Raw genomic sequence first — 23,825 nt, 5'->3', positions numbered from 1 at the left:
AACTACCAGTAAATATGTGAAAACGCAGTGGTAAATGTTTCTGTTTCAGAAAACCCTGAATTAAAGCTGTTTACTACAAACCACAAAGGGAACCGATGATGCCTTCTCTCTCTCCCAAGTCCTTCATCTCCTCCTCAGGCTCAAATCAAGCTGTCCCCAAGGTGGACATCCATACCTTGGTCAAGGAGGGGACAACGTGGCACCAGTGCCAGCTCTGCTGGGCAGTGACCCTGCCACCGTGACAGCCATGCCAGAGGCCATGGAAGAGGCATACCATTAATTAACACCGGTATTTCCACAAGGCCTCCAGGAGGATGCTGCTGGGGAAGGTGATAGCCAAGTTTATTTATTAATTAAAGAAGCCAAGCAGGGGACTGCAGTTGATGGAGCAGGGCCCACTCAGCAAGCAAACAGCACCGACTGCTCAGCTGGGAGCGCCCGGAGCAGTAAGAGGGATGGGAGGAGAGAGGGACCAAACATCTGCCTTCACCCCCCATTCCTGGGAGGTCAGAGAAGGTCCCAAACTCCTATGGGATGATACGACCTGAAAGCTCAGGTCTCGATCTTCCCATTGAGCTGTGAGTTTGGGAAGGCAGAGCCTTTGCTCTGTGCCTGCGATCAGTCTGCTATGGAAAAGGAAGGGAACGTGAGCCAGCAAATTCTTTTTTTCCCTTTTTTTTGGGGGGGGAGGCAAACGATCTGCCTGCTGAAAGCTGTGGGTTTGGGCTGATGAGACTGTTGGCAAACGGTGCCAAGGCTGGGGACCGCCCTGGGCTAAGTGTGCATGTGGGTTTTCTGGAAAACGTCGCAGCAGCGTTTCCAGAACGAAACATTTCCACCTTTGCCATCTCAGAATGGCATTTTCCCACCCCAGAAACTGGCCCAGAGACCAGAGCCACCATGAAAGGTGGGCCATTGCCGCAGGGGCAGAAAGCGTCCTGCCTTGCGATGGGACCAGACGAGCCTGATGCCAAGGTCTCGCAGAGCCCCACGACCGGAGGAGATGCTGCTCTGCCCAGTTTGCAGACTGGGGAAGTGACTTGTCCCAGCACATCCAACAGATCCTTCACAGCACCGAAAAAGTACCCCAAAACCCCCAGATTCCCAGTTTTCAAGCACACAAGACGACTGTTAAAACATGCTCCTGGACCAAAGGCTTCAGGCAGAAGACTGCTCTGATGGCACAGCACCAACGTGGGGGTGAAGCCAGATGTCACGACACAGACATCCCCATGATGTGACCCCCATGGATAATTAAAGCCAGTAAAACCACATTTTGCAGGGGGGGATTTGAGCACCGGGGCTGTACCAGCGGTCTGTGCTGCTCTGCCACGCGGCTGAACCAAGCCCAGAAAGCATAAATAGAAAATATCGAGCACATGTTGGAGGAAATGTTTCTAATATGGTATAAGGGACCGAGTGATAAGGGTGCATCTGGAGTACTGTGCCCAGATTTGATCACCTAAATATGAAAAAGGACATTACAGAGATGGATAATAGCACAGCAGGGAGCAACTGGAATGACTCAGGGACTTGGGGAACTTAAATAGAAAGGCTGGGAAAAAAAAAAAGTAGGTCTGCATCCTTTGGAAAGTATTAAAGGGGGAGCACACAGTGGTGAGGAAAAGATTGTGAAGGGAATAGAAGGAGTAGGAGCTACTGAGTTATTTAAGCTTGTGCTAAGTGCAGGAACCAGAGGTTATGAACTGGAGGCAGAAGAAATATCAGGGCGTGCGGGCGCTGAGCAGGAGGACGAGGCAAGCAGCAGCTTTGGTAGGAGCCAGCAAATTGTGTAATTAACACAAAAGGTCGTTACGGGAGGGTGTGAGGACAACATTGTGGCGCAGACGATAACCTGATACTGGGGGACGGTGCTTGGCACCGACCTGCTGGTGTCCGCTGTGAGATGAGGTTGGGGAAAGGCTGCTCCGGTGGTATCTAAAATACCAGGAACTCCATGGAGCATCAACATTAACTTGCTGGCAAAGAGATTTAAACATAGTGATCCCCCACACCAGCCTCTGCTCCGCTTCAGACCGAGTTCTGCTCTGTATCACCGATACATTGGGAGGGGAAGGGGGTTTGGCTTCCGATTGAAAATACATCTTCCTACAAGACATTTCCAGAGCCAAAACTGCCCATTCCACACCCAGAGCTCCCCTGGGACAGGGACCAGGGCATCTGCTGGCCTGCAGGGAGGATGCTGCTGGGAAGCTGGAGTCAGCCTTGTCCCAGTTATCCCTCGTTCACCAGGAACGCTTGAGAGGTGCCTCCCTGTCCTGTATCTGCTCTTCCCTGCTTATCAGAGGAACAAGAGGGCCTTGGAGGCATCTTGCCACCTTGTCACGGAGTGGAGAAAGGAGAAGCTATTGGTAAAACAGAGACTTTGCAGAAGCCATGCGCATAAGCCTGGACATGATACTCTGCAAGTACAAAGGGAGAAAGTTTTCCAGCCCACAGGAAGGTTTGTGCTCCCAAAAGTTTGTGTATTTTTTTCCAGCTATGTCAGCCAGTCGGATGGAAGGTCTCAACCTTTCCTCCAACTCTGCCTTCAAAAGGTCAGAATTAATTGCATCAGATGAGGAAGATGCCTCATGATGAAAGCACGGGTGGGCTCTGTGGTTCATTCCCAGCCACAGCTTCAAAAGCAACAGACATTTGTGCCAGTTATCAAGAGAATCTTGTTAAAATTAAGACCGTTTGCAGAGAAGTGACCCTGGCTCCCATTTTAGCACTTAAAGATAAGGCCAGGCAAAGGCAAACTTCACTCTGCAGCCTTCAAATGAGATGGTGGAAGTCCACAGACCTCCTGACCTGCTGGCTCCAGGCTGGGAGGGATGTGGGTCGGATCCAGACAAGCCATCCCAGGACTCCTAGTTTACCCTGCATTAATTCTGCTCACTTTTACAGAAAAGAGGTTTTGTTTTAAAAGCCCCAATACCCCATCCAGACATTTAAATCTGTGTTCAGGGCAGAGCCGTGATTTCAGTGCAACTGATTTACACTGATGTAAGTGGGACGAGAGCCTGCTTCCATGTTTACGGGCCTTGGGGTCACTAAGAAAACCAGCCAAATGTGACAACTGCATCATTTTCTTCTGCAGCCTGAGCAGCCCCAAGCAGGGGCTGTGGGAGAGGCACGATCTGCCCCAACCCCTTTGCTTTGGGTGTGTTGCTTCAGAAGCTTGTTGATGCTGAAACCTAATGACAACCGTCTGCAGCTCAGGGGTTTTCACTGCTGTGCTCATGCTAGGTGAAACCTCCTGCCACGCTAAGCGCAGGGGACTGTGACAGGAGGCAGGCTGCGAGGCTTTTTTATTTTCTAAGTAGAGGAATTTTGCTCTGTTTGTATGCGAATGGTAAGCTCGCACTGCAGCAGCAGCCCCGAAGCCCATCCAGCGCAGAAGGCAGGGATGAAGCAGCCTTGAGCGGAGCAAATGGGTGTCTTGGCAGGAGCAGCCTGCAGCTCTCAGCTGGATTTGCTGGGCTGCTCCAGCATCGTGGCATCCTTGTGGTTCTTAGAAATTAGAAACAATAGTTTTCCATTAGCCAAATGCTCATCTGGCACTTTGGCCGTGTGATATAATTAAGAAATAGCCCCTTCCCTCCCTCCCTGCAGCCCAGCTCTCTGCTCAAGGACTCCCGTCATCTCTTTCTCGCCCTTGGTCCAGTTGGACAGAAGCACAAATTACCAAGGCAAAAGGCACGAGGGCTGGGGTTCCCGGCGCCGCGATAACCTTTCCCTCTTGAAATGCAGCCCAGCTTTTCAGAGGCAAGAGTCTAATGTATTATTTAGCGTAAAAACAGACACAGGACTTAAAGCAATCACGACAATGCTAATAACTAAACCAGTTATAACGATTAACAACAATTACAACTGCCAGGCAGATGCTAATGAGTATGAGCAGGGTGTTTAAATGGCTGGCAGGGCTGTGACAGGCGAGAGCCAAAATGCTCGGGGTGGCCTTGGGGTGCAGGTTCATCATCACCTCTGGCACCAGCCTGCCACGAAGCCGTGCTCTCTGCTCCCCGCTGAACCCCACCGCGAGCTGGAAAACCCACGGGGGAGCTGCTTCTCCGCCGCCTGGTCCTTTGGATGTTTAAATGCTGGGGCAGTTGTAAAAGGCAAAGAAAAACGTGCGTGTGTGCATGCGTGTCCCATTGCCTTCTGCTTCCCTTACCCCGCGCCGAGGCGTCTCCATGAACAAATGTACAGCCCCGCTTTAGGACCACGGTACAGTTTATAAAGATAGGGACGTCGTTTTTTCCGAGCTCTGGGTGCTGGTACCAGCTGCAGCTGCCGCTGCCACATGCTCCAGTGGCCGAATAAGTCATCGTGCTGGGGGGTGCGAAACAAGCTCCACAAAACCATGAGGAGTGGAGAAACGCTGACTTCCTCCGGTCTCTGTAACCAGCTGAGACTCAACCCTGTCTGTGTTACCACAATTTCAGTAGAAACAGGCCTGAGCACCCTCCTGGGCTGGAGACAACTGCCCAGGAAACATCCAAGGGGGTTTGATGTTGGCTAAAGGGAACTATTGGATCAGGCTTTCCAGAAACACCGGGAAGTTGGGCACAGGGTGTCTTGGACCGCTGGGAGGGGTAAACCGGCTGAGCAACGCTTGGGGTGCTCGTGCATTCACGAAGCTGGTTTTGCCACCCGCCGTCCACAGCATCCAACACCGAACCCCTCCCCTCTCCATCACCCAACAAGCGGGATCCCTGCTGCGGGTCCCCAGCCGGGCAGGCACCCCCACGAGCCAGGTATCATCGGGGTGAGACCATCCCCTCCAAGCTCTGGATTGGGAGAATGGTGCGGGAAGCTCTCCCGAGCCAGAGTTTGCCAGTAGGACGTATTTTCCCGTGCGGCGAGGAGTGAGCGGGGCGGCAGGAAACCCCCAGCCATTGCAGTCCCCGGCTACTGGGACGCAAGCGCCGTTTTCCTGCGCCGGGGCGGAATCGGCGACGGAAAGCGAAGCAGGTGGGACCAGGGAGGAAACAGATCTTCCGCTCCCATCCCACGGTACGGGTCCTTAAGGAAAAAGCAGGGGTGGGGGCCCTGGCAACCATGGCAGGTTCTGGGCGCTGGTTCCTGGGGTGATGGTGCGCATCCTTCCGGCTTCCCGCGCCGAGATCCCTCCCTGCGGCGGCTTCCTCTGGGCCATGACTTGTTTCCTGCCCTCTTTCCAGGTTGTTTCTGCCTCAGCTCCTCTCCCCGGTCCCTTGGGATGTGCTGGGAGGGCTGGCTCCTTCTCTGCGGTCCAGGATGGGACGAGGGACAGGGACGGGTGTGCCTCCATGGGAGATCCTTCAGCACACGGATCTCAGCAGGCAGGAGCGGGGATGGATGCTGGGGCTCCTCCGTCGAGAGCTCCCTAAGGCCACCCCTCATGGGGTGCCTGTCCAGAAAGGAGAGGCATCCCCCATGCCTGTAGCATGGAGATGATGGGGAGAGCTCCGCAAGCTCGAGTTATCTGAACTTCACCAGGTGCAGAGTCTCTTCTGTCACCCATCCATCTGCTCTTGGGGCTTCTCCCACCCTCCACACACCCTCCATCACCACTCACACCCCAGGATACTCAAAGGCAGCCGGACTCAGACCCCCCAACCGTAACCTGGAGGTCCTTTGGGTTGGCCAAAGCAGGGTGGGCTCTTACCGCTTCTCTCTCTGCTCCCGACATCCTCGCTGTCCTCTGGGTAGGGGGGCTCCAGCTCCTCATCTGGGGGGGGCAAAACAGAGCGGAGAAGTCAGGAGAAGGGCTGCGAGCATTACTGCTACACCAAACCCCCAGGCAGGCAGAGGGCTGCAAGAGCATCCGACTGTCAGAATAATAAATTCCCAGCTTAATTGTGAAGAGTGGAAGGGAGGAAGTCACAGATAATATTTTAAAACGTGTTGCATAAAAATATGAATTGTTGTTAACACTGGTAAAAACAAATCACTTATTATAGCCTCATAAATTTAGGCAGCACTTTGCCGAGTGCCCTATAGGAAGAGATGCTTCCTGTGCGGGACTCGCAGCCCAGAGAAAACGAGACGCCGAGGAGAAATGCCAGGACAGAAATGCAAGGAAGGATGGGCGACAGAAGCAGAAATTAAGGAGGAGAAAGAGGACCCCAGGCAGTGGAGGGCAGGCAGGCTGGCATGGCTGTGGAGGATGGGGAAAGAGGATGTAAGAAAATAATAAGAAATGATACCGTGGAAAATGTTAAGGACAGAGGGGCTGGAAGTCATGGGGAAGCCCTATGAAAATGGCTAGAGACTGACGGGAGCAAGGATCTACATGCAAATAATTTTAAATAAGATTATTTAACACCCAGCCAGGTACAACCCATCCAGCCTGAGCTGCCTTGGGTGCTGGGGCGAGCTGCCATCACAGCCCAGGCTTCCTTCTGCAACCATAAAGACTAGAAGCAACCTATTAAAATAATATAACTAAACCCCCAGTTCTCAAACGTTTTGGAAAGCAAGTTGCTCATCTGCACCTCTTGCACTCCTGCTGGCAAAGGGCTGTTGGGGAGCGTGGGGCAGCCCTGACACGGTCGACGCCAGTGCAGAAGGGATATCCCTGTTGCATCTCAGGGGACGTGGCTTTGCTGTCACCTTTAGGCAGAGCCAACAGAAACCAAGCTTGGGTCTTCTGCTGATCCCACGGCACCCGATCGCAAGGCAGCGAAGCGCTGCTGCTGCTGCTTGGCACTTTCCGAGGACACGGCCCCAGCCGTCTCTCCCACCCGGCGCTGATCAATGCAAACCAGGTCAGACCTCCGCTGCCAATTACAAATTGCATCCCAAGTTGGAGGGTCACTGCAACTGCTCCCCCATTAGACGGGAAGCGGCACCAAAAATCTTTTCTAAATAAATCAGACTTTATTGTAAGACTCGGCCACTGACGAGACAGAATCTCATTAGCATTGATTTTAAAATAAATTATTGAAAGTGGCTTTTGCCTGCTCTTTGCATTTGTAAAAGAGAACGTAAATATATGTGTAACAGTGCTCTCCCCCTGTCATTCCCGCGCACGTGCCCCAAAGCCTCACATCTGGATTCCTTTATACTTTAGCCGATGGCACTAAAGTCCCTAATTCCATCTTGCCATGAGATGGAGGGCAGTCAAACCAGCAAACCTGCACGCCACGAAAACCCCAGAGCCATCCTCCACAGCGGGACAGCATCATTCCCCCACCGCCGCGGGTGACACCTGCACCCAGGGGCTCCCCACAACCACCCCCTCCTCCTCTCCGTGCTGCGCGAACCCCTCCGGCTCCCATCCGCGCCTGCGTCCTGCAGGCACCGCTTCCATCCCAGAGCCAGGCTGTCCTCAGGAAACCTTTTTCCAGAGCCCTTCTCACACCTCCTGGCACGCACGCACGCTCCTTGGGAAGCGTCAGCCGGCACTGGAAAACACGTGCCACGGAGGAAACGCCGCCGCTGGGTTTCCAACATGAGCAAAGCCACGTCAGTCCTGCACGTGGAAGGGGCTGGCGCTGCCAGCTCCGTGCCTGGATGTGGTGCTGGGCAGCCGTGGGTGCTTTGATGATCCTGGGGAGATGTATCTGTCCTGTTTCCTCCCCACTTTCCTGGGAATCCCCCCCTAGAGGTGGTCTCCCTTGGTAGCACAGCTAATGGGGAGTCACGTTTACAGCCCCTAATGAGCTCAGGCAGCTCTGTGGGTCCCAGCCCCTCCTCGCCCCACATAGAGCTGCAGCTCCCGCATGTCCTCGCTCTCCAGGATCCATGTGAAGCTGCCAGGCAGGGGCTGGGGAGGCTTTCCAGAGCAGCCCCCTCTCCCACCTTAGGCCATTTTTCTCTAGATTTCATGGAATGAGTCATGTTTTAACCAGAAATCAAAGCCAGGGACCCCTTCCCTCTTCGCATCGCCCACCTGAATCATCAGCTAGGCTTGGATAAGGTGCTGCCCTGCGTCTCAGTCCTCCGTGCCTCAGTTTCCCTTTCTTTTCAAAGCCTCTGCCTTGCTGACTGCTCAGTCTGTGCCTTTTGCAAAAGGTGGCCAGAGAAAAAAACCACCCAGGTGATGCCCAGTCCCCACTCTGCCCAGTATGGTCAGGGCTGGCCACCCCACAGCGAGCTCTTCGAGGCTGTGATGGACAAAGCATTTGCAGAAGGAAAGGAGGAAACTCACATGGGATTTTTCTCAGGAAAACGTGATGGGGAAGCAGCTGGCTGGTGTGGCTTCCCCCTCAGCTGACAGCAGCCAGCTCTGCTCGCCCTCCTGCACCCCATCTTGCAGATTTTGAGCTGTGCAATTCATGAACGGGGCTGGGGGGGATTTGACGAGCTCCCCTCCGTGCTGCAGCCCTGCAGCCTGTTGCAAGCAGGTTTTTTTTTTTTTCTGAGTCAAGTCTAGAAGTCATGCTCTGCCCTCCCAGAGCCTGGATGTTTGATCTCAGCCAATCTCTGGATTTTATAGTGATGAATCAGAGGGAAATGCTGAAAAATGCATATCCTGGGGGCTGTGCTGCTTCCCCCTATGCCGCCTCCCTGCGCGGAACATCACAACCTCGGCCAAATCACCCTCGGGAAAATGCCTTTACATCTCTGTGGGCAGCCCTGGGCATCCTCACATGGGATCCAGAGCCCCACGGCAGCCCCCAGCCCCAGGCACAGCCGGGGAGCTGGCGGGTCGTGCACCCCACTGCTGCGCCGGAGCAGTCTGGGCGTTGGGCAGATTCTCAGAGGAGCTGTGTTTTAATGTAGCAATTTGATTCAATTTTCCACTCTATAAAATTACCCATCACTGCTCGTTGCTTCCTAACAGACACCTTCACTCTTAATTTAACAATCCTATCGAATTCTGCCAGGGAAATTGGAAAAATTTATCACCTGTGAAATTTTATTTTTCCTTGGTTGTATCTGTTTTTGTAAAACTTCATTAACGACGATGACTTGCTGAGGAAATTATCTCTTCATCTCCCCCCCCTTCCTTTTTTTCCCCGTCTCCCTCTTTCTCCATTTTCACTCGGGACACGAGGGACGCAGCCGGGCCCAGAGGAGAACCCAGCTTGGATGGGGACTTTCCCTGTGCTTACTGGGGTGGGGGTCCCAGGGGTACGAAGGGCTGGGGGGGATGAGCTCAGGGCAGAATAGACCTCTCCTACGTGCCCCTGAGCCCTGCAACTGGTTTCTTCCCACTCCCACACTGGGCATCTACCTCTACAGCAGCACGCAACCACTACCTACGTTCAAGCTGGCGGGGAATTGGGGTCTGCGGGGGGTGAGAAACTTGCCCAGACGGGAGAGCTGTGGCTTTTCTTCCCACCGGCAGCACCCTGCACGCTGTCTGAGCTGCGTCCCTACGTGTCGGTGCGATTCCAACTGCGGGCTGCAGGAAGGATGCTCGACAGCCGGAGAGCCGAGGCGATGCGGGCAGAGGCAGCTGTACCACAGCTCCTGCCTGCTCCTGGGTGCAGGAGGCTTGGCAAAACCCCAGGGACAGCAGCCCCTGCATGGCAGCAAAGCTCCCGGGATGCCCATGCACTGGGGACGAAGGATACTGCAAAAGCCCTGCTAAAGCAAGGGGCTTCAAGCCTGCTGCTTGCAGGGTTTGGGCTGGCGAGCAGCCTGAGATGCAACCCTTTGGGCTGCCTTAGGAACCTCTTAGCAAGCTTTTAAGAAGCTGGGATGGGCAGGATAGAGAGCTCAGTAAAAGCTCGTAATTAAAGGAAGGGTTTGGCTGGGATGGTCCTTCCTCCACCACGATGCTCTGCAGCCCCAGCATCAGGGCACTGGTCTATGCGTGGAGCAGGAGAGCAACACCCGTGGGGACCAAGGGCAAACCTGGCCGGCAGGGTCGGCTCCAGCTCTTTTGAGACACTCTGCATCCCGGAGCAGTGGAAACGGTGGGGTCTGTCCTTAAATCCACACTGTGCAAGCTCCTAGCAGGATCACCATTAGCCACATGTGGAAAAAAACCCCCTCACATCTAATATCTACTCTGTAGTCGGTGTCGGCAGCCTCAAGGCAGCGAGGAGTCGGGCACAGCTGCCAAAGCAGCCGGGGATGCTGGAAGCCCTCAGCCTGACAGACCGTCAGCACCTCACACACACCAGCCTGGGGACCACCGTGCGGGGGGTCCTGCTGAGCTCGGCGATCACTGTAGGTATGCCCGGAGGAAGAAAAAGCTGCTGCCCCAAAGAGCTGAGGGTGTAAACAGAGGAATGGAAGGTCAGGAAAGAAAGAGGAGAGATGGAAAGAGGCTGAGGCTTATGCTCAGGGTTGCGCAGGCAGCCCTGGAGCCCCAGCTCCGCTGCCGGCAGTTGTCTGGATGCCACTTGCAAACCACTGAGCAGAGATTTCCTTCGGCAGCAATAACAAGACGAAGATCTCGGGCACCATAAAACTTTCTGGTGCGTTTAATTTTTTTTTTTTTTTAAATCACTACAAATATAAAGTTCTGAAATAAATAAGAAGAAACAAGGACCTATTTTGCATCTCCAAACGCAGACGCTGAGGGAACCTGCTCTCAGGGATAGGGTGCAGAGAGCTGGGTGATCCCAACCTCAGCGCAGAGGCAGAACAGCACATGGGTTTGAATAAGGCTCAGGTGACCCATTGACCAAGCCCTGGGGCATGTCACACCGTGATTTCTGCTATAACGGTAAGAAATGTTGCAGACCGTGTCATCCTCGCAAGCTGTTTGGTTCTGTGCCAGGAAGATTGCTCCCGGCTCCTTTAACCAGCAGCCACTGCCCTGCTACCTCCAGACCTCGTGTACTGTTAGTGAGCAAGCGCTGGTCTTTAATGCAGTTATTTTATCATCTCTTGGAAGGCCAGTAATTGTGTTACAGCCCTCACTGCATGCCCAGAAGGGAGCATTTTCATCATCTAAAGTCTGATTTTCCAGGTAACACAGCCCAGAGATTCCACTCTCCCCAAACTTAATATTACTTGAGCTGAACGGAGCACAACCTCTAAAAGCTGCCTCATCTGAATTTACAAACCCTCCGCCTCACCGGAACAGAAAGGGTTTGCTTTTGTGGTCCATCAACCAGTGTGAACAAAGAAATGGGGTCAAACCTTTGAGTTATGGGTCCATTAAACCCAGCAGAGCCTGAGGTGTTCATTCCCATCAACGTGTTGTGTGGCCAAGGTCTCCTGCCACGTTTGCAGGTCTATGACTAGGGGATGGCTTGGGTTTTGACCCGCTTATTTGGTTGCTCACCTGGCAAAACCTCGTAGATGTCATCCTCTTCCATCTCAACGTTTGGCTCATCCTGATTCAGGGTAGTATTGTGGGATGTTGTGTTCACAGAGTCAGAACTGTCCACATCATTGTATGGCTCTTCTTCGTCCTCCTCATCATACGGGATAGTGAGGGAGGTCAGGTCTGGCAGAAGAGAGCAAAAGCATGGTGAGAAAGAGCAAACCAAAGTACCAGGTGGATGCTGGTACTTTCAGTGAGTTGAAATCAAGTAACGAAGCCTGTGCCACTGTACTTTGTGCTCACCATGGACCTTGCAAAGACTGAACTGTCCCCTTGCTTGGCCCGTGAGCACCTGGTGTAAAGAAAATGGGATGGAAGCTGAGAATAGGCTAAAACAAAGGAAAAGCCCAAGAAAGGATAGCAAATGCCAGAGAACAAAGCCAAATTCAACAAATGCCTCAAGGAACTGAGCCTGACCCCATTCCTGGGGAGCTGCCTATGGTTTCCATGTGCAGCGCTGGAGTCTTGTCTCAGTATTGCTGGTCTCAAACTGGAGCAACTCCAGTGGAGCCAAAACCCCTCCTTCTTCAGCCAAGGACAGAACAGGGATCTGCGACCCTGGCAGCGAGGAGCGATCTCACCCTTTTCTTATCCCACTTGGTGACACTTGCAGCCTTTGAGAGATCGCACAACTCTACCCTCTAAAAACAAGCTAAAAGCTCTCGAGTTGAAATGAAATGCCCGTGGGCTCCAGACAACACTTCTTTTTACCCACCTGCTCAAAAGAGCAAAGCCCCAGAACCTCTCTTTTGCTAGGAGGGGATGCTGGGACCCCAGCAAGGTCCTGGTGATGAGCACAAGCCCACGCGTTGCTGGAGGGAGCAGCCCAAGCCGGGTGGGAAGATGCTGCCAGGATCTGCCCAAACAAACAGGGCACGCTGGCTTGGGCCAAGCTGCCAAACTCACCCTTCAGGAGGAATTGGATCTGATCCACCCAGTCTTCAGCCTCTGCTGGGCTTGGGGCTGTGAACTGGAGAGAGGTTCACCTGTTACTGGGCTGGTTCTTGTACGTAGGAAGAGGAAAAAAAGATTTGCAGCTAGAATAGGGGATGGAGATCCTGCATCTCCCATTCTCTACCCTGTGACTTTGGGAAAGCCATTTCACTTCTTTATCTCCCTATTCCAAACAGGGAAACAGAAGCAGAACAAAGCTAGACTATCCCAGAGGAAGGCTGTCAAGCCTAATTCATTAAAATAATTCAGACGAAAACCACAATCCCCACTGAATATACTATACTGACTCTAAAGCAAGACTCTACATCCAAAATCTCCCTGAAGCTCTGGAAGGCTCTCATGCACATTTTGTGGACTGGGCCAGTGTTTTCATTACACCAGTTTTTCCACTGCCCCCTGGACACTCAACAAACTGAAAGTTTAAATTTAACCTGGCTCTAAATTGCTTATTTAAAAATGGGCTTTCCAAACCCAATCCTTTACTGCTTCTAACCCCTGCTCTCACTGAACTCGTGCCCCACAAGTGCAAGGAGAGCCCAGGATCACTCTTTGTGCCTAGGGAAAGTCCATGCTGAGATGACCTGCCAAGAAGGAGAAGCATCAGCACCTTCTGCAGTGCCTTTTGGTTTGTTTTACCAGGGTGGTTGGAGATGCACAGCCTCCCTGACCCCACACCTCTGCCCCCAGACCTGGGACCATCTGCTTTTGTTCCTACTGCTCAAACCAGCACAGAAGGTCCATTTTTTCCCCCAGTTCCTACCTCATAGGTGCGTTTGCCAGGGCAGATTAACTCGAAACAGCATTTTTTTCGAGAGTCTTTGCGCAGATGAAAAGCTAGCCGGGCACTATAGTGCTCAATGGAGAAGTTGCCTTTAGGTTGCTTGCCTGGAAGAAGAGAAACATGCTCAGTCTGGAGTTTGCATCTTTTTATCAAGCTCGTGGTACCGCTGAGTGGTGCAGATATCTGTCGCTCACATAGGGAAACCGAGGTAAACATCAATAGGAAACGGCCAGAAAAAAACCTTCAGTCTAAGAATGTCCACTCCCAGGAAATCCAAAGGGAATATTATAAAAGTCTTCATAAAGACCCAGTGAAGAGGATGCCCTTTTAAGCCTCAAGAGATTCCGAACAGCCAGCAAAAGGTTGCCAGGGTCAGAAGGTTGCATGAGATGAGCTGGTTGTAATGAAGCAGAGACCAGTGTGTACTTGGGGAAATATGATACCAACAATTATTCTGCTGGTAAGGCATTAACAGGCTGGCATACAGGAAGAAATACTTAGTGGTGCCTTTGAGAATTGGCCTACAGATCTTGCCGATGCATACACGCAGCCGGTGTCAGCTAGGGTGGAGAGAGAGAGAACTTCACTGCAGTCATCTGAGGCGTCTTTATTTACCCCAGCTCATTATTTCCTTATGAATCTTCTTGAGGAAGCATAGGAGTACAATTCAGGCAGCTGCTCTGAACCTTTTTTTGATTTGCAGATCTTTAAAAAACTTCCAGGGATGAGGTCAAGCCCTCTATAAGGATTTCAGCCCATTGATAAGGGGTTTGCTTTATTCTGCGGTCTTCTGGAGACCCTTTGGAAGCTGACAACTGCTTGCCCCTCACAAAACCAACCAAATATCAACCCCTGGCTTCAACACCCACCTCTGCTAGCAGCTCGTTGGGAAAGCTCGAGCAGCTCATACCCTGCCAGGGTGAGAGGAGTTGGCAAGCTTGTTCGGAAACAAAAAGCACTCGAGATCCTCAGACAGAGGATGGGGAGGAAGGACAAAGACTCAGCTTCATCCCCACGACCCACTGGAGTTTAAACCTGTCCAGCTGCAGACTGGTCACTGTAAACCAAGGATGTACATGTGTATTTTGTAAGCTGTTTTCATGCCGTGTTTCTGGATGGGTGGAACAGAGGAAGGCCATACATCTAATCATGCCAAACTCTGTTGGAGATATTAGCTGTCTGTTTATATGTACCTGATGGAGCATGACTGCAAAATATTTATATACACTGACACATGGATTATATACAGTCACTTAGGGGGTTGAAGCCCAGCTGATGGCTAATGGAAAACTTGGTACATTATTTTATTTACACACAGCTCTGTTCCTGTGTCTCTCTTCTCTTGTTCCATACCTATAAAGGTGTTTGGGGGTGGTGGTGAGTGCGCGTGTGTGTGCATACAAGCTGAGATCTACCTCTCTAGAACCTGCATGTTATGCCTTGATAGGGAATTGCAACCTTCCCACGGTATATGCTTTTCTCTCACCAGATATCAGCCTGTTCTTCAGCAAGGGCTCTCCCCTTCTCTTTTCCAGCCCTGTCCATGCCCTTGGCCACCTCCCACAGTTTGGGGACCAGAGGCAGATATCTCACCACTTACTTTTCTCATTGGCATAGTAGTAAAAGGTCCTTCTGTTGAGGACACACCACCGCTTCTGCCACTCTGAGCCGAAAAAGCTGTGCTCTAGAAAGAAAAGGACAGCAAAAGAGTAAAAAAATATTAATTTCTGTTCTTCTGCTGTATGCTTCAGATGAATATTTAGGAGAAAGAAGAATTTTTTTCCCAACAAAATCCTGCAGATTTCTGGCACAAAATTCAGGCAAGCAAATTTACATACAAAACCTCAACCGAGTAAGGGAGAGCCAGCCTGTCCTACCATGCTGGAGCCCCTGCAAGCCTTCCCCAGCTCTCCAGACTGAGCTGAGCTGCTGTGACCCTTAGTCCTGCTAACTGGGAGGGAACGCAGCTTTGGGTTAAACCTCCCTAATCGAGGTTTAAGCAAATGTCTTTTACTCTGTAATTGGAGCAAGCTAAAACATGCACAGGGCCAGTTATACAGCTCAGCTGAAGGCCATGAAGAAAAAAGGGCTGTTCTTGCCTCATACCACCTGTCATACAGTAAATAAATCAAGATAAAATCTGAGTGATGAGGAAATAATTTGTAGCTTTCACAAGAGTCAGTAAAATCAAGATAAACCTGAGGCTGACTCACAGTCCTTATCTCAACTTGCTAATGTGTGTGATGCTACAAACTACCTTGTCTTCACCGGGATTTTATCCTCATTAGGTATTGCTCGTTAGAAGGGCACATGTTGCCTTAGAGGACTGGGCTGCTGCTTAATTCAATTTCTGGGTTTTAATCTTTGTGCAGTTTGATGATCTGCAAAAGAAAATAAATAAAGGCTGTGCCCTCCCTGTATGTATGATGCCTAAGAAAAGCCTGAAAGATTACGCATGTGCCTACAGATAAATCTGCAGAAAAGATGTATTTTCCTGTTTGTTCTTCATCTGAAAATTTGCATTCTTGGTAATTCTGAGGTGCCATCCCCAAACCTTATCTTACAACGTACTTGTCAGGCCTTACCTCGACACCTCTTCTCCAGATATCCTTGCTTCAAAACGCTCCCTGTATCTCGAATAGGTTTCGGTGTGATCTCCTCCAGTCCTACAGAGAGCAAAGCAAAGCAAAACCTTGGGATTTCCCATTTGCACAACCCCACAGCACAACGTTTTCAGCCCCTTTCTCTGCAGAAGAGACTTGGGAAAGCAGATCAGCAGCCAGAGGTGAAAATCATGGTCTATCACAATCTCACCAGCTATTCCCAATCCTGGTTGCAGGCTCCCCTAAGCCCTCAAGGAAACCAGAACCACAATTCTCATGGCTACACAGACCCATCCTCAGTGGGCTGAGGCTGGTGCTGTGCCAGGGGCTGATGCTCAGCCCTTTACCCCCCAGCCAAGGCTCTCGGGTTCCCTGGCAGCTTTTGGCAGCAGGCAGGATCTAGTTTACAGGCTTGGAAAACATGATCCCCTTGTCTGATGGTTGGTGTAACTCAGACCGTGGCACCTTGACCCGGGCTGGTGGATGGACCCTGAGGCCATGGAGAGGCTCTGGCACTCACTGCATGAGGTGATGGACACAGCTCATCCCCAAAACCATCAGGGCCAGGACGTCCCCAAGCCATGGCTTGCTGCTGAGAAGGTCTCCCCCTCCTCTTCCTGCTCATCTCCTGCCATCAGAACTTGTACTAAAGCACAATAAAAAATGACTAACTAAATGCCACTAATCACCTCCCCAGTGCCCAGCCTTGGCAGCCTTTTCAGTATGAATAACTTCCCAGAATCCCAGGTCACAAGAGCTTCTCTTGTTTTCTTAGCGTGTCTCGCTAACATCCAGCTCTTGGCCCAATCCATCCCCCCTGTCACCTCCCTCATTCACGGGCTATTTTCATTTTTGTGTTTTATAGTTTGCAGACTCTGGGCTCGCTATAAATCCTCGGCAAATGGGTCTCGGGGCGAATGGCAGACACAAAGACACAAAAAGTTTGGGTTGGTGGGAAGGCTCCCCTACGTCTGTCTCCTCTGTTGGCTGGAAACTGGATCCTTCAAAGACCGTATCCTTGGCTTGTGCAAAGCTGTCCAAAGTGATTCAGATTAGAGGAAGCCCGGGGTGCTGTGGGCTTGCCCCTCGGCAATGCCTGGAGGACACGGACAGCCCCTTCCCGCATGGAGAAATCTCATTTCTCCCCAGTACGAGTCGGGTTGAGCTCACTTCTGACTCTGCTCCAGAGAAATGCAATACAGCAGCTTCAGCAAGGATGGGAAGGAGCAGGGTTTCACCCTCAGTACGTGCAACTCGCTGCACAAGCGGTCGGGGAGCTGAGAGCTGAGGGGAAACCAAAACCTTCCTACAAATAGCACTGAAGATCAGATTTATGATTTTTCTTACAATGAAAGCAAACGAGGATGCTGAAAAGGACCTAAATTCTCTCGCAGGCTTCAGATTGGCCAGTATCAAAAGATTTTTCCCAATGGGGGCAATGTGCAGAAAAATGTCCCGAGGAGCTCTTACACCCTCCTCAGACGCAGGTGGTCCTGAGCACCCTCAGAGATGGGACCCTGCACTGCCTCGGACTCTAACAGGGCCAAAACATTCCCTGGGCTTCCACTTCCCAGGGCACCAACCTGTCATCCCTCCTCCTTGCACAGGTGAAGGCACCTGCACAAACACGCTCAGGCTTTTCTCTAGTGACGCTGAGCATCTGACTTGTAAAAAGGCACATTGTCTTCTCAAATCCAAGCCCCGACCCCTTTTGCTAATGCAAATCTAAATGTCATTTTATGGGACATTTATAATTATGAAAATGGGACAGTGCTGCTGGATGCACAGGGAGGCCCTGCGAGTATGAATATTACATTAATGTGCCCAACGCCAGCTCGCTGATCCCGCTGGCAGGAGCATAAAAAATGCTTGAGTGAAACTTTTATTTAGACGTTAAGAATCCAGGCCCCAGCGGGGTGACGGAGGCAGCCCCGGCGAGATCCCATCAGCGCGAGCGCTCGAATTGAATTACCCAGGGGGGAAGGCAGGAGCTGCGAGTGCTGCTTCGCTTATTTAATTTCATTTACTTTCAGTACATTATCAGCATGGGGCTTCCCTCTGCCCCCATTCCCCCAAGAAAACCGGCTGCAGAAATCGCCGGCATGCAGGATGCTGCTGTCGCTTGAGCCAAAGCAGGGACGTGTCCGGCCATCCTGGTCCTCCTTGGGATGTGCTTTCTGGTCTTTCCTCAGTTGCCAAGAGAGATTTGGGGGAGTGCAAGGACCTTTCAGACACCACAAAGAGCAACCAAAGCCTGGAAGTAGCATGGATGCGATGGGAGCCAGCAACAACCTCTCCAGTCCCACATCTTCTCTCTTCGCCCATCATTTCTCAGCACTTGGCTGTAAGCAGGCAGGACCCCTGGGATAGCTACTGCCTTCTCAGTTGTGCTTTGCCCTATTTAAGATCAATTTTCCATGTACGCAGATCCCATGTTTCAGGTTATTTGTGGCCCTGGGGCCCGGGATCTGCTGGGCTGGGACATGTCTGCAGCATCACCTCCGAAACACCGTCAGGAGCCCAAATCAATCCTGCTCTGCAGGAGACACCGTGCCTCAGTTTCGCAGCAGGAAAATCAGAAGGAAAGGAGACTCCCTTCTTCTTAAATATTCAGTAGCTGCTCAGACAAACTAATACAATTAAGGAAGGGTTGTGAGGGCTGATTTGATTGCATGGGGCTCTGGAAACTTTAAGTTTTACAGAATATGACACGAAGATGGCAGCTGTAACCTGTGCGTCGCGTGCAGCCTCTCTAATGCAGCCCTGCTAAAGCAGAGCTGAGAAGATTAAATCTGTGTGAGGTTGGTGAGTGCCAGGGATGAAGTGCTGGGGGCTCTGCCTGGCTGCAGACGGGGCTGGGGCTACGTGGGGTGTCCCCGTCGGTCCCCACATCCCCAGCCTGCCCCTAACAACAATCCAGATGGTTTTTGCCAGCAGCAAATAGCTAAAATAACCTGCAAAGACATTCCCTGGTTTTTTTTTTTATTTCTTTAAACCATTCCAATGGACACCCAGAATATCTAGAGAGGCTAGGTGGGAGCCCGGTCCCAAAAAGCTCTTTGGTTTCTAAGGGCAGAGGGTTTATTTGCCCAGGCAGCTTCTGCCAGATGCCTCTGCCCCAGGACCACACAGCTGGCAGGTAAACCACAGCTCACCCCATCTTCTAGGACTCCAAGTGATGGAAAAGCCAGCCCGTCGCCTGGTCATCTGTTCCAACCACTAATGGCCATTCACACCATTTATGAAAACAGAGAAAGAAAAGGCCTTAAATTCATCGGAGAGAGACACGTCTGTGTTCTCCCAGACACACGGCCCCTCTCCGGTCGCTGCCGGCACGGCACGGCAGGGCTGCAGCTGTGTTTGGGTGGTCTCAGTGGTCCCTTCCACCCTGACATCTCCCCCAGCCCACATTTTGCCCAGCAGACGGCTGGTACCGACAGCGTTCCCCCCTCCACGTGCCATCTGCTCGTGATGAGCCCCCCACCTTCCCCAGTCACCTCCCAGTACCACCAGCACCTCGAACCCCTCATGGCCTCTCTTCCATCCTCTTCAGCCTCTGCAGCCTGGCTCCCAAGGGAGCTGCTCATCCCCAAGGATTTTCCCGCAGAGGAATTTCCTAATCCACAATCCACATCGCTTCATCTGGAGCCTCCTGCAGACGGGCTGCACATTGGCAGCACCCGGAATAGTTCTGTGCCGTAATCCTGGAGACCACTTTTCTGCAGAGGATACAAAGCTGTAGCATTTCAGGAGTGGGAGAAAACCGGAGCCAGAGACCTGTGCCCATGGATGCAGGAGCAGACACCAGCTCTTTCCTTTGCCCTCTTTATTGCACCTCAACCTTTACTGTGATTTGCATCCCCCCTAGGTGCTGCCAAAGGATGCCCTCAGCCTCAAAGGCTTCACTCCTGCATCAGGCTGAACCCCAGGTCACCAAGCGAACCTCTGCCTTTGCTGACCAAACGGCACCTTTTGGGGAAAGTTTCTAGGAGTTTGGCTGCCGAGCGCCGTGACTGTTCCACCCCATCCTCGTCATGTCCTCAAGGACCTCTGGGTTTCAGCTCTCGCCTCTTTGGTCTCTGAGTCATGCACACCAGCTGCACAAAATGTCACAGTAGCTGCAGCCAAACATGCCCGGGGGCTGCGTCGGTGCCCACGCTGTCACATCAACCGACTGTTCAAAGGGATGGAGCACAGAGGCACGACGGTTATAGCTAATTCCCCATCCTCCAGCTTATTCACCAGGCTCAAATGTGCCAAGAGCAGATTCTGCTCCCGGGGACTTTGCAGGGAACACCCAAATACATTTCAAACCAGAGCACAATCGGCTGTGATTTCCCAAAGCCCTCCGTGGTGGCTGCGCTCTTTTTTCCATTGAAGCTAATGAGAGAAAAAACAATCAGAAAGAGACAAACAACCCCTCCTGCCGCCTTCAAAGCGAGACGGACTCGGGAAATGCTGAAAGCTTTTGGAAATCCCACCCACCACCAAGGTCTGCCATGGCAAATGGGTCCAGGACGTGGCTGCTGGGGCTAATGGCACTAACGGCCACCGCCGAGCAGCATTTGTGGGTCTGTTCAAACACAAGTTTCATACATGCAAAAAACAAGGAGCTGTTTGTAAGCCACGCTCCTTTCGCTCTCTGATGGGTGAATAATGCTGGCCATATTTAAAGTTACCTTTTTCCGAGATCAAGAGGGTCTTGAAAGCATCTCTGCTTTCTCACATCATGATCCATGTGGGTACAGACAACATCCCCACCACTATCACCCCTCTTCCAGGTACCCTTGATCAAAGTTACCAGCAAGATCTACCCCACGGTCCAGTCCCCCATGGGAGGACGGGAGTGAGCTTGGCCCCTTGGCTCCAGGCTCCGGATGATGGAATCTGGATATATCTGGCACAGCTGGGCAGGACCTTTTCAGCGCCATGCAGATGTTGCAGCCCGGCGAAGCAGCCAGCAATGGGCACAGACCGATGCTCTGACCAAATGGAGCAAGAGCAGAAAGGCCATCGTGGGACGCGAGCCACCGTCCATCAGCGTGGTCCCCCTGGTCCCTGCCACCTCATCCCCCTGCTCCAGGTCACAGCACATCTCCTCGGTAGCTCCCAGATCCTCGGTGCCCCTCGGACACACTTCCCTCCGTGCCTTGGGAATGTCACCAAAACTTTTGGTGCCTTGGAAATGGCTGGGGATCATTTATAACGACGGGAACGGAATGAGCAACTATTTCAAAGAAAATAGGGAACTGAACAATTGTCAACATGGATCACATGAAATAGATCTTGTGTCAGACTAATTTTATTGCATTTTTTTGAGCAGGGAAATAAGAAAGTAGATGAAGGAAAGGCAAGGCACGGCAGAGAAGATTTATTTGGGCTTCAGCTTGACTTTTCAGAAGAGGCTAGTAAGCAAAATTCAGAGTGTAGGCATCCACCCCAGGATAACTATCTAGATTGAAAGCTAGTCAGCAAGCAGGAGGCAGTTAAAAATCAATGGCAACAAATCATTGAGAGGAAATTATCAACTGAAATATCCTTGTGTTCAGCTTCATGATCGGTTGTCCTCAGGCTCAGGAGCCCTCGGATGTTACAAGGCATCCCAACCCAAAGAGCCCATCCAAAAACTGCAGCTAAACCCAGAGCTTCCTTTGGGACAGGCAGGGAATTGCTAAATGCTCTCTTGTAGCAGCCAGTACAGACCAGTATTGAAGGCAGGAACCAAGATTAACTGGTCCCAGGCAACGGCGGAGGCTTTTGACAAGTGCTGACAGTCAGGAGCGAACCCAAAATCCATGGAAGTCGCTTAAGAAACCCGCAATTCTCACCTGGGGTTGAACGGCGCCTAGTTAACTGCGTTGCCCCTAATGTCTTCGTTGGACCACAATTAATGACTGGACACAAACAAATAGGGGACATACAGATGGACCTTTGTTAGGCACCGAGTTAGTGTTGGATTCATTGTTGTTTTTTCAGAGGAGTCCATGACTGTGGTTTTTATGATTGATAAGCAAACAAGAGAAGAGGACAGTCAGTGGCAAACAGTTGACTGTAGATTGGGCTGGGATTTAGCCCGAGAGGGTGGAAAAAAGCCTCCAACTTTTATTGGTGTTTTTTTTTTTTTATTCTGTCTGGAAAATTTAACAGCAAGTTTCAAGTTAAACCAACTTTGCCAAAGGAAAAAAAAAAAGAAAAGAAAATTCAAAGAGGAGGCAGAGCCTTTGGCCCAAAAGTTTCCTTCCAATTCACTAAGTCTATAATTGCAAAATAAAAAACACTAAATCTCAATATCTATTTGCACAGCTCATTAGCCAAGGGCTCACACTCAGCAAAGAGGGAGGGAAAAAAACCCCCTTCAGCACCAAGTGGATTTGGGGAGTTGCTATGGAAACCGGCCCTTCTCAGCGCATCTTGCAAATCCCTGCTCCGATGGGTCTGTCTGTCCACCCGTCCACCCGTCCACAGGCTTCCCCAGGACACAATTTTTTAAAGTCCTCTAAAAAAAAAAAAGCGTAATGTATGAAATATATAAATATATAATCTGCGTAACTCATTCCCCTGTTATTTCTCTCCCCCAAACATAACATTATGTCAGACATTCGACCTGCTGTGCTACCGGGACAACATGATTTACAATGTGAAAAGGGAAAACCTAAATCATCACGTAATGAAAACATTAAAGTTAATGCATCACAAGTGAGGAATTTATTACCATTAACTCCAATAAACAGTTATAAACCACCCGTCCTTTCCTGTCCACGCGCAGGGACACAGGCGCGGGGACTTCATTAAGCTCAACTTTCTTTTCTTCTTCACTAGACCGCTCATGTGTGCTCCAACCGGCCACCATTTATTGTTAACTGGACTGGCTCATTTTCCGGGGACTGGCGAAGGTTTGAAGGCCTCATCCATTTCCTTCCACGGGTGGCTCGGCGCAGACAGATGGAATAGGAAAGTTCACGAGACATGCAGCTCGATGAGTTTATTTAAACGCCGCTGAAATATATGCTTTGACAAAAGCCAACCCTCGCCCTGGCCCTGTACATCGTTACTCAAAGAGGCTGATGGATAAGTAATAACATATGGGCACGCTGTGCGGTTACACCGGACACCAGCTTACCTCAGGGTGCACTTGGCCAAATATTTGCCTCTTGCTGATGTTACACCACCACCTTGGAAACCTAAGCCCGACGTCTGAAGCCTTATCGAAATTCCCCTCCCAGCACGGGGGGAGGACGGCGAGGCTGGCTGGTCCCTGCGTGGGACTGTCTCTCCCCGTCCCCCTTTGCCCCGTAGCGGGTTTCAGGAGGGGTCTCTGGGGGTTTTGGGGGATGGGAGCCTTGGGGATGCAACAACAGGCACCACCTCCCAGTTATTAACTACTGCCTCAATCCTGAGATCTCTGCAATAAAAATACCACCGGCTTCAACAGGAGCTGCAGATCTGATCCATTAACGGCGCTGATGGGTTCGTTATTGCCGGGCTCCCAATGAGGACTTTAATGAAGACGTGCTTTTCCCACAGTGCACAAACGAGACCCGCTCCCCCGTGTCCCAGTAGTTGCAGTGGGGCACCTCGAGCCTCAAGCCAGGACCCCACCGCAGCTGTACGAGCAAAGAGAAGATCCCTACGATGACCGGTGCCCCACATGTCCCCTTGTTGCACGTTCGGGGGGCCTTTAGAGATGCTTCTCCTCCTCTGAGGTGAGCTAAAAGCAAAGCAGTGGAAGAGTGGGGATGGGACGTGGCGTTGGGGAGACCTCGGAGCTGGCAGGAGATGCAGCCCTGCCGCTGCACGCTCAAGGTGGAACCTTCTCCTCCCCGCTGCTCCTCGAGCGAAGGCACCGGTGGTTAGTGATGCAGGGTGCGGCTAAGCAAGGTTTGCTCCTTCTGCCAGGAGCAAGGTTGCTCAGCCGTTCTCTGGCTTCATTAAACACCCACTTGTGGAGCTAACAGGATCAGATACAGAGATCCAAAGGATCTGCAGCATCCATTTCTCCTAATTCCCAACAAAACCAAATTTCCTCCCAAGGACTTTCCCACTGGAAATATTTCACCACCTTGAATTTTCCCTGGAGTTTTGGACCATCGTCATGTCCACCCTGTACTCTGGTAGGACGTCAGTCCAGATGTGAGCACAGTGGTTTGGGTCCAACCCCAGAAATCCCTCTTCGCCTTTCTCCCCAAATGAGCACCTGGAAGGGCTCAGCTGCTCTGCAGAGGTGTTACAAAGTTGTGGCACCCCCAGACGACACCAAGTACAG

General features: G+C 51.5%; 1 protein-coding gene across 1 annotated transcript in view; it reads right to left on the bottom strand.

The window, feature by feature from the left end:
• SKAP1 (src kinase associated phosphoprotein 1) overlaps positions 1–23,825 on the bottom strand; it is a 156,980-nt gene that overhangs the window by 14,709 nt on the left and 118,446 nt on the right. The window contains exons 5-10 of the mRNA XM_075036421.1: positions 15,545–15,625; positions 14,560–14,643; positions 12,939–13,063; positions 12,131–12,194; positions 11,183–11,347; positions 5,657–5,719 (exon numbers count right to left, since the gene is read on the bottom strand). Coding sequence (XP_074892522.1) covers positions 5,657–5,719; positions 11,183–11,347; positions 12,131–12,194; positions 12,939–13,063; positions 14,560–14,643; positions 15,545–15,625 — 582 coding nt within the window. The remainder of the gene's footprint in view (positions 1–5,656; positions 5,720–11,182; positions 11,348–12,130; positions 12,195–12,938; positions 13,064–14,559; positions 14,644–15,544; positions 15,626–23,825) is intronic.

The sequence above is a fragment of the Buteo buteo genome, chromosome 9, assembly GCF_964188355.1.
Source record: "Buteo buteo chromosome 9, bButBut1.hap1.1, whole genome shotgun sequence".
Classification (NCBI taxonomy): Eukaryota; Metazoa; Chordata; class Aves; order Accipitriformes; family Accipitridae; genus Buteo; species Buteo buteo.
The sequence above is the reverse complement of the archived record's forward strand: the minus strand, read 5'-3'. Positions and strand labels throughout refer to the sequence as shown.